Raw genomic sequence first — 11,260 nt, forward strand, 5'->3', positions numbered from 1 at the left:
ATTAACACATTCTACTCAATCATCCTCATTTCGTGTTCTTCCACTGAATCCCATCACTTCTCTCAAATGGCACAAGTTCTTTAGGACTGAGCTGTCTTTGTTTTAGAGTTCTGTTATGTATAGCCAATTCTACTGAACAGCACTTTACCAGTAGTGCATTTAGATGAGAGAGGGGTTTTCTGTTATTAGTGATCCTCAGAAACTTCACAATACATCCTCAGGCCCTGATGGTGCACCACCACGAAGACTCAGAGTTGTGAATGGGCCATCTACGAATTAAGCTCATATGCACGATAAGGACTGTAGCTATTATTGAAAATCAGCACTGTATTATTGTACTGTAAATATACGTATGTAGAACTAACTAAATGAATAATGCAGAACATTTTAGAGAGCGGGAGAGAGATGCCATCATTTCCATTCCCATGATCTCTTACAACCGCATACATGGGGGAAAAGTAATTATTTTGGACTTCTCTCCTCACTCCGAAGGCCAACTTCTGGAGGTTTGCCAACAGGGATAAACAGTACACTGTATCAGCTAGTTAATAAATTTCCCAGAGTCGTCTGGTTTTAGTAAAACAGATGATAATTTCTGGGGTATATTTGTTGTTGTTCTCGCTGGTCTTATTTAGCAGTATATGTTCAGTATAAAATACTGAACAAGATCACCATGGATGTTTAAAATAAGAATTCTGGTCTGCTAGATGATATTTTCCAATTCGTAACAAACAACAGATAAGTTGTCCTCGACTTACCAGAATATGCAGCTAAGACGACTGAATTTCCACTATTAACAAAGTCTATGAGCGTTAACAGGGAAGAGCATAACAGGTAACTTACTGCGTATAAAACCCCTGAATAATACAGTATCAAACTATAAATTTAAATAACAGAGAGTAAACCAAAAAATTCACTATATAAATCACAGAAAAGGAAAAAACAAAAATCTCCAAAGCCCAAAAGAATTTCCAGATATGATTTACGGCTTCCATAGCCAGTGAAAGATTACTGCAATTCTACATATAAACAAAAAAGTCTACAGCAGGTATTTTAACTTGCAATTAGGAGAAAGTATCTGCAGATTGCATAAATGTGTTGTTGTGTCACATAATATCAAAGTTATTTGCAAAAATTGTACAATCTGGAATGCTTTAATATGAGACACAACAATGTACTTAAACACAGAGTAATAAGAAAATGAGAGCAATCATTATATATAAAATGTATTTTTTGGGATGCGTTGAGTTAGCAGTGCTATCTAGATTAAATATGTAAAGTGAGAAGTCGTCATTTTAATAAGCTGCTCTTTGATACCCCTTTTCGCCATCAGGACATTGTCTGTGCCCCACATGTGCTGGATCCCTAAAGTCCCAAGGGCAAGTTAAAGCCAGTTGTGGCATTCAGAAGTAATTCGGTTAAGGTCTACACTGTGCGTTTGTTACCACCATGATTTTTTTCTTTTAAAAGAGAAGTGATTTCACAAAGGCAGGTTTCTTTCATTGACACAGTAAAGTCCTTGGAGCAGGGACCATATTCTGGGCACTGCTAATCACATTGTTGGCACTCAACAAATAAATAATAACAACATTAATGATAATTTACTTTGCTTAACTCCTACTTATCTGTAGTGCTGATTCCCTTCATTTAAGTGATGCTCCTTAGGAATTTTCAGATCCTTTCGGCCTAAGTCCCCTCTGTCTTTCCTGTTGTCCTTCTTCTCAACGTTGCTACTCTCCTCAGTCCAAAAGCCTCTTATTTTCGAGGTGTTGCTGTTTTATTTGCACTTATAGCAGAGATGTTTGATAAAGCTACACTTCTTTCTGCATTTGGTAAATCTGGCGTATCATACTCCCAAGGGCAGACTTCAGCTCGAGATGCTAAAGGTTGCTGTAAGTAACTACTTGGCTTACGGGAGTCAGATGAAAGCACATTTCCCTCGGAAGAGGCATTTTTTTTCTGTTCTGCCAATTTATTGAGGTTTTCCTTCTCTGCTGCTTTCTGGGGTAGCTCCTCCCCCTCCCCAGCATACGTATTAGGTGCATATCTATTAATGTTCTCACACTTCAGCCCAGGGGAAACCTGAGACTGGGAATTTGACTGTTTTTTCTCATTTTCAAAGACCTGCTGTTCTTGTGTCTCCCGAGAGGCTGTCTCCACCTTCTCTGAGCTCTTTTGATTTGACTGTTGATACCCTTCAGGTGTCTTCAGCTTATGATGAGCCTTCCCCTTTGGCTGGGAAGGGTGGTTTTTCTCTGGCTCTGAGGAAGCAATAGACACATGTTTTTGAACTTTAGAGTCCGAAGGCACAGGACCAGGAGTTTGGTCATATATCTCCCAAGGACAAACTTCTCCTATGTCAAAACTGTCCTTGTGCAGAGACCTACCTGGGCCTGTGTCTGGACTGGCAGGTGTTTGACTAACCCTTTGCTGTTTTATAATTCCAGATTTATGGGTTTTCTTTGTTTCCTCAGAGTGGGTAGAGTTCTTCCGGTGAGAATCCTTATGCTCCCCTTTATCGGAGGCTGTGTGTTTTTTGCTGGCCTCCTTACCCTTCTGCTGAGATTTATGAGTTTTAGTGCTTTCTTCTAAACTTTGTGTTTTACCCGTTAGTCCCAGAGTCTTTTCCTTGGCACTAGCAATAACACTGAGGGATTTTTGTAAAACAGATGTTCTTGGATGCAGAGGCTTCTTATCGGCACTTAAGTTATGTGCACTTACTGATTTGCACACCAAAGGGACCGATTCAGTGGAGACCGCTTCAACTTTTTCCGGAGCATTTTTGGTTAATTTGTTCCCATTCAAGGAATCCAGAAGTGAATTCTCAGCAGCTATAACTGCTGTGCTTTCTGTAGTTAAGCTATTTGGTTCTTCTGTTGATCCAAATGTATGATCTGTATGATCATAAGTGCTGTGGGACTTTTTTAATGAAAAGACTCTGTTTTTTAACGTCTCTTCTTTTGGCTTTGTAGAACTCGTGGAATCCTGTGGGTTTTTTCTCAGCGTGGCCGTGTTCTTCACAGCACTGTAATCCATGAGGTCCTTCTCATCCCTGGAGCACTGCCTGGTGACTGTCTCAGGGATTTCTGTAATACGTCGCATTATCGAGCGCCCCAAGCCCTTTTTAGAGCACCTTTTTTTCTGGAGATGTGGGTTATTAGCAATCATCTTTTTCCTTTTATAGATTTCAAGCTGGGCATATAGTTTCTTCAACTCATCCTGCAAAGCAAAGTGAATGGCAAAACTAGAGTGAGTCCAGTTAAAAAAGCAGCCTGATGAATTAATCACCCACTGCTCTAAAAATGGCATTAAACTTATTTCGCTGTCTTCTCTAATTCCTGAATATGGCATTTCTTCATCAACTTGAATCCCATTTTTTTCCACGTTAAAAATAAGTTCAACCCTCGTGCACAAACATGTTACTTTCCACAGCTGTGCATCATACAGCATGCACAATTCCTATACATTCATGCTGTAAGTTTCAGATCTCACAATGCTGTGGTGTATGCTTTCCTACTGAACTCTACAGCTATTCTTTATTCTGGGAACATAAGCCCTTTTATCATATAAGATAGCAATACAGCTTTTTTTTCTGTTAATCACGTGATTTTAAAATTTTGTTATTTAGTTATGTATATGTTACACAGAAATGACTAATCACACTGACACCAAATCCTGTTTTGAGTTCAATATAATTCAAAGAGCCTATGGAAACTGATAAACAGCTCTTGCTGTGGATGAATCCTCCTCTTTAGCCTCCAGTATGAGTTTTACTACAACTACTAATGCAGCTGCTCTTCATACTAGTGAATATTTTCCATGAGATTTTTCATGACCTGATACCACAATCATTGAGAGACCTAAGCTGGCCTGTTTCAGCTGGCATCTGAAAAAAAAAGCCAAATGGATGCAATTCAGAGTTTACATGTAGGAGAAAGTGTTGTTCTTGAAAATAAATGCTATTGAAATGAGTTATATATACCCGAATATCTTCAGGATCCAAACTGTGTTCACTCCATGCTGAATTGATACTGCTGTTCAGATAGGATCCAGATCGACCCATATCAAGCTCATCTTCATAAGCTTCTGTAGCTATATCGTCTCTTGGGTTATTGCTTGAATGTGAAAACTGCAATAAGTATCCATAAAGAAAATGTTGCCATCAGTGCAAAAGTTTACATCAACACCAACATTTTTACGATACAATGATCATTCCATGGATTTCAAGTGATTTTCTGAACTCAAAAGACTAACGATAGGCATCATTGGCATAAGTAGTGTCCTACAGCATATCAGTATTGTGTGAAGGAACTCTTATTAATGATGGTGTAATTTGATAAATCTTAGAGGTTGTCACAAGGAGAAAACCCTCCATTTATGCTTATTTGATGCTTATTTGAACCTCTTTAAATTGCATTTAAATTAAGCTGGCATAGAAACAGACTTTCAGCCAGTATTTCCAATTAGGCTGCTAAAATCGTAAGCCTGTATTTTATATTCCATACTGTTGAATAATCCTGCAGAAAGCAATTCTCCCATTTTAGAACCTAACCTTGAAAATGAAGGGATGATCTGGAAAAAAAATAAAAGGAGGAAAAAGAAGAAGGAGACAAATAAAAAAGGGGACAAGTTAATCCCTCTCTTCTAAGTTTTAGCAAATGTTCAGATCACAAGTTGGAGAGAGGTTGCCAGCTATTTATTTATTCATATTGATTCACTCATCTGTAGTTACTAGTGTCCACACAGTCATCTGGCCTCAGAACTTTATGAATCTTCTCTTAATTCCCTGAATTCTTTATTATGCTGGAAGAAAAGTAATGTTACCCAGACAATAAGCTAAAAATGGAAATGTTGATCAGTGGTCATGAGTCAGCTTCACAAAGGTCAACAAATTTTCTAGGTTAGTCGAGAAAGACATTGAAGATAGGTGATGAAGTATATGAACGTAAAATAGAAAACAGTAAGATTATTGCTTGTGACCAGAAAAGTAATTTAAAATAAAACAAGGATATTCAGTATTAAGGCCACGTCAATGTGTCCCCTTGTTATGACTGTTAAATGTAGGTATATTTGACAGTTATCAGCATACCCTCTTCTGACACACAGGCAAAAGACAGGAATAGCAGCTTCATTAACCTGAAAGTTGTATCAGCTTGAACTGCTCCCAGGGCCTGACAGGAGGCATGTCGCAGTGCTCGGATCTCTGACTCTTCTCCTCCCTGCCTCCTGTCATCCTCCAGCTTACCGTGTCCCACTCACGCTCATCTTTTTTTTCCAGCATCCTTCCTGGCTCCACTCATGGGCCACATCTATCTCAGTATACAGCATCTGTTCACCCCTGTTCTGACTTGGAAAGGGCTCTCCTCTTCCAGCCTGTAAGAGCTGCCTGGTTTAAATCCCAACCTCTCTATTTCATAGCTAGTCCAAGCTCCTCATTTCAGTTTTACTTCCCAGTCCATCCTAGTCTTTCTATCCCCTTGCCTAAACTCTTTGTCTGACCGCAGCTAACTCTGGCAGCAGCATGGCCACCCAAATACCTGAAATAAGCATCGTTAGGCAGGATTCTTTCCTTCTTGTATTAAACACATCAAAATTTTAAGTACTTTAAAGCCCTGGAACTTCGGAAGCTGAAAGAAAATGTGTGAGATTTTAAATTAAAAAAATGTACATCTTTTAAGATAACATAGCCAAAGTTTACATCTTCCTTTTCTATCAGTTGCCTGCTAATTTTATACAGCATTGCTTCTGCACGACAACACTTATCTTCCTTGGTCTTGGCAAAAGAAAAGAGACAGGAGATTTGAATACCTTAGGGATCAGAAGTAGCCCAACAGTGACTGTCACAGTCAAGTGTGTGTGTGCAAAGAACAGCATCAGCATCCAGTCAGACTGAAGTCTTGAAGCAAGAATGAATCTGAAAACAGAATTCAGGGTTTTACTTTACTGCCTTTTCTCCAGTGCATCAGATCTAACATCTTTAATATTCCTTGGGATTCTTTTCATTGAAATGCCAAACACAACTGGTTTTGTTCTGTACTGCTTTCATACAGACTAAAAATTACATCCACACGCTTTACTTAAATACCACAATTTCAAAACAACTCAGAAAAAAACAACCAACAAAACAAGTAAACAAAAAATATAAAAAGAAACAACAGACCTTAAGGGATATTGCTTATTCCATCATTCTCATTCTACTTAGCTGTTTTTTCTGGATGGTTTATATTGTCACTGCTTCCTTGGCGTGAACTGAGTTATGGCAGTTTACATACATTAAAGATCTGAATGGATGATTTTAGGTGAGGTAAGCACATGTACTACGATAAATTGCTGTGCCCTTCAAAAATATGGGATATCCACAGATCACAGAGAGCGGCTGATAAGCCACCAAAGACAGAACTGAACTGAAACGCATTTTAGTGGGGAGCGGAGAAATAGTCTTGATTGTAGGACCGCCCAGCTCAGTTCTGCAGGGCCCAGAAGCCTTGCGAACTCTGGGCAATGTGAGCTTCCCAAATGAAGCAATTCCTTGCTGGGCTGCCTAAAAGAGTGGCAGAACTCTTTAACACAGCTGCAGTTAAAGCTAGCTGCGGCATGCTTGGCTTGTCTGCTTTACTGAGCTCCCGAAGACAGAAATGGTATGGGGTGCAATGGATGAAGGGATGTACCACTGGTTAGTAATTTGCAGGTTTACAAAAATCATTCAGATAGAAACAACATTTGCAACTTATCCAAGTCCACAGATGCACATTTTGCAGAGGCTTTTGTTAACAGAAATAGTCTGGCATGAAACACTGGCTTATATGCCATAATAATACAAGTCATCATTTCTTGTTTAATACTTGTAAATGAAATGTTTCATGAACACAGTAAAATATTATAATTACTTCTAACAGAGATGTTGCTGTTGAGGTGTGTAGGGATATGACGAGGCTCAGGCCTGAGGTTTAGCGAACTGAACACAGCATAAGAACTACTGAAGATGACACGCAAAACTGCTAGATGGAACAAATAACAGAGCGAAAAGCGAACAAAAGTTACAGACAGTGCTGTGAGGGATGGCAAGATTTCACAGGTGGTTAACTGCGAGATGCCCAAACTTCGCGGATAATTGAAAGGAGCATTGGAGGCCTTATGGGGAGTAGGACCTGCAAGGTCAGTGGTACCAATGTAACCATATCAGTAACAGCATGGAAGGCTGTGATTACCGAGCTCATGACATCAGAAATACCAAATTTGAGTACACATGTAGCAACATTGGGACCAACAGGAAAAATTAATGAGGGGTGGGTTGTTTATTTGTGGGAATACAAGGACAGAGGCAGAGAGGGGCTAAGGTGGATGGGGGAAGAATAAGCATGGAGAAAACGGGGAATAAAAGGGGCTAGTGACACATAAGCAAGTCATCACTGAGTGAGCCCTGTACCTGATCACTGCTGTATCTCCTGTCTTCTCATTAAATACTCTTACCAACTTCTGTGTGATCTCACACCATGTGCTGTGCACGTGTGTATGTGCAATTCATGAGCAAACTTCAGGATGGACGAGCCAGCATGTGGGAGACCCACATCTGGGAAGACCCAGGGTCTCAGCCTGTGGCTGGCTACGGGACCCCAAACCCAAACATGGGTATTAGATTGGCTTAAGGGTTGTGCTCATATTTGACGGACCTGTCAATGTAGTGTGCCTGGGGACCTACACAGGGCGCATGTTTCATCAGTGAACCTGACCAGCTGCGGAGCAAGAACAGGACCGGGCTGTGCATGTTGGATCTGTGCCGATTTGTGTGCCAGCCATGTGTTGCCTGTGACTGCACCCGTAGCGGATGTGCTCGGCCTCACTAGGCCTGCAAATGGAAACCATCCAAGAGAGACAGGAGAAAGCCCGCAGGTCCTGGTGCCCACCAGCCTTGGCTAACCCCTAAAAGCTCCAACCCTCAAAGTCTGTGAAGGCTTTTTTGGGTGAAACCTTGATTGGTTAAGGTATCTATGCCATAGCCCTGCTGAAAGCAAAACATTTGTAGTAGCCATTCAGACCTAGCAGAGATGGGGTTTCTAGTCAAATGAGATTTTTTCCATATAAATTTTGTTTTTCTCAGTAATACAATAGAAAGAGCAACGCAGGAATTTAATGCTATGCTGATCTGAAGATAACCAAGAATCCTCTGTTTCTGAAATGGGAATAACACTTTTAAAGGAAAACAAAATGCAAACAGTTCAAGGTTTTATTTAGTGCTCACATCAATTTTATATGAGCTTCGGGAGTTTTCAGACTGGATGGCTGCCTCATAACAGTAGGTGTCCTTCAAGGCTCCAGTGCTTTCAACTTCATGACAACTCAGATACGTCATATAAAACTGAGTCTTACATTTCCGCTCTTTAAATTACATCCAGAAGTTGGCAGGGAAGACAGAAGCAAAGAAAAAAAAAGGAAAGGAAATGTGAACTTCAAAGAGACAAGATTAAGACTTGTGTATACAGAAATGGACATAATCTCAGGAGGGATCATGTACTGTCAGTGCATTTTATTCATTCCTATCCATAAACAGTACCTGGTATTTCTTCAACAAACCAGCACGTATCAGAAAGAGGGCAAAGAATCAATACAAAATGCACTTTTTTTTTAAGAAGGAAGAACAAAATCAGCAGACCTTAGGTTGAAGGAACAGGACCCTCACTAGGATAAACTGAAAGACCTAACCCTTTTGTGTCTCGTTTGTAAGGCATGCATTAAAATGCCACATTTTCCTCTTTTCCTCGCTCTTTAATCCAAGACAACTTTCATCCTGTCCTACTGTTAAAAGAAAATTGCAGCCCACATAATAGCTCTCCTAATGCACTGAACTGTATCTTCTACCTTGGCCCAAAATACGGTTTAGAAACATTAATTGAGAGAAATCTTGACTGAGAAGCTATCATATTGGTTATAATAAATTCAAAAGTATTGTAACTGGATGTTATAATTATCAGGAAAGAAAGATGCTTCCATCAAATACAGATTTTAAACATTATTGTTGCAGATGTTTATTGTAGGAAGTAAAGAAGATTTTGAGAGTATGTGTATGTTGAGATATGGAGCTAGGAGAAGGTGAAGGAAACAAAAGGTTGCAAGCCTGAAAAGTGCAGCAAACTTCCTAACAATGATAGGGGGAAAAAGCACCTGGAAGGAATAGAGATCAAAGATTTCCTTTGCTGACACTTACTCAGAAAAAATAATGCCTCATGGAAGCAAACATCAAGAAGGCAGAGAGAAATGTGAATTTCAAGACAGAAAAAGGAACAGAGAGCAGTATTTGAAAACTGTCAATGGATTGATGTAAAAAAAAAAAAATCTTAGTAAATAAGGTCTGTCAGGAGGCAAAGGGAGGTGTGAGAATGTCGTAAGAAAGTTGTCAGAATCTCTACAGCATGAGATGAAATTAATGCTATCTTGCTATTTTTTAATTTTCTAGGACCAATTAATTTTTACAGAGTACTTTGTAGGAAAGACACAAATAATAATTTTCATTTAGCTCTGGCAAAGATCCTTATTTATTTGCTACTATTCTAATAATTTACGAGTATGAAATGTAGAGCTCATTATAAACTTTATAATAAACACATGCTTTATATTACTGTTACAGCATCACATGCATAACAAGCTTTTATGTCAGCATATAAAATGTTATGCTTCATGCACAAACCAGTACAATTATCTTAACAAGCAGCTGCACCTTGCCACTCTGTTACACACCAGGAAAAGATCATATAAACCAACATTCTTACCTGCCGTTTTTCTAGGGATACAAACCAGTGAGCAGTATGCAGATGACTGAAGACAGATAGTAGTTTTGCTATATCTGATTTATCATATATACTGAACTCTGATCCAAGAATATATCAGCTAGCTATACTGCAAACCCCCTTAATTATAAAATTAACACATTGACTGTACATATTCTTGAATCCTACGGGAACAAGTTTAGTAATAACTTAATTTGCAGAATTAAATATTTATGAGACCTTCCATTATGCATCCTATTCCATTCACTCATTTTAAGTTACACCATATGAAACCTGGAAGATAAATAGTTAATTACTAGATCTACAGATCACTTGCCTAATTGTATGGAATATAGCAGAGATAATGAGCTCATTGTGAACTGCAACAGCCATATAACGTGGCTCATGAAATGCTGATGGGACTGTCCGCACTGCATAGCAGAGATAAACACCCCACAGGAGGAATAAAAATTCAGCTGTGAGAAGAACAAAAAGAAATAATTTGCAATTAGTTTTATATATGTAAAAGGAAGGAAATTTGAAGTACTGTAGTATCACATACTATGTACTTGTGAGTATCTATGCAAAGGCAATATACACTGATAGATGTATCTATGTACACATGTAAGTATCCAAACTCTTTAAGATATTGTCACTGCACATGATATATTTGATTTTCAGTTTACACACTTCTTTTTTCCAGATCAGGAACCTTTGCCATCATGGTGTTTCATTTTTCTAATTGACAAACTTTAAGACAATGTCTAATGATGTCTTGCTTGTTTTTAAAACTGATACTATAGAAGTCTGACTTCATTTAAAATAACAAGCATTTTTATTTGTAGCTCTGGTTCTTATTGTAGAGGCAGATACCACTGCTATTACTAGACTACAAGCTTTTGAAGACAATAGTTTCATTTCAAAGGTTTATAACTCAGATATAACAATATATTTGGGGTTAAAAAAATTGATAGTTAATTCTGCTGGTGCCCATAATATGATGAGTCATTTCTGAGGGCCTAATGTAATTATAACATATGACGTGTTTCTCTTCGTTAGGAGAAAAATCAGTAAAGGAAGAAAGGAGGAGTAAATGATCAGGATCAGCTTAAACTATCCTGTTAGAGCTAATTCATCCACACCCAGCAGTACTCTGACCAGTTTCCAGTAGGCAGTGTGCTGTGACATCATTTTCCTTTTGGTACAAATGAAATAATAATAATTTCATACTCATCTTGAAAAACCTCTAATTCAAAAAAATAACCCCCAAACCAAGAGCTCTGCCAGTTAGCTATGAGTAGAGCTGCTGCCTATGTCTCTTTCCTTGCAGTCTATGTTGACAATGGCTGGACATGGTTGAGCCTATCCAGCAACATGCAATTCCACAACAGACCTCTGCAAGGCTGGCACTCCTCTGGATCAGCTTCAGAAATTGTCTGTCATCCCATTGTTACTCACCCACTACTTTAGCCTTGTTGAATTCCTGCAGTAAAAAGACT

General features: G+C 38.9%; 1 protein-coding gene across 1 annotated transcript; it reads right to left on the minus strand.

The window, feature by feature from the left end:
- Positions 1 to 1,755: 1,755 nt before the first annotated feature.
- On the minus strand, positions 1,756 to 10,253 carry GPR158 (G protein-coupled receptor 158; the record flags this gene model as incomplete). Its single annotated transcript, XM_010160757.1, has 4 exons — positions 1,756 to 3,219; positions 3,983 to 4,129; positions 5,809 to 5,914; positions 10,099 to 10,253. Coding segments are annotated over 4 exons (1,872 nt in total), but the record flags the coding sequence as incomplete, so codon positions are not given.
- Positions 10,254 to 11,260: the final 1,007 nt, after the last annotated feature.

The sequence above is a fragment of the Eurypyga helias genome, unplaced genomic scaffold, assembly GCF_000690775.1.
Source record: "Eurypyga helias isolate BGI_N326 unplaced genomic scaffold, ASM69077v1 scaffold21961, whole genome shotgun sequence".
Classification (NCBI taxonomy): Eukaryota; Metazoa; Chordata; class Aves; order Eurypygiformes; family Eurypygidae; genus Eurypyga; species Eurypyga helias.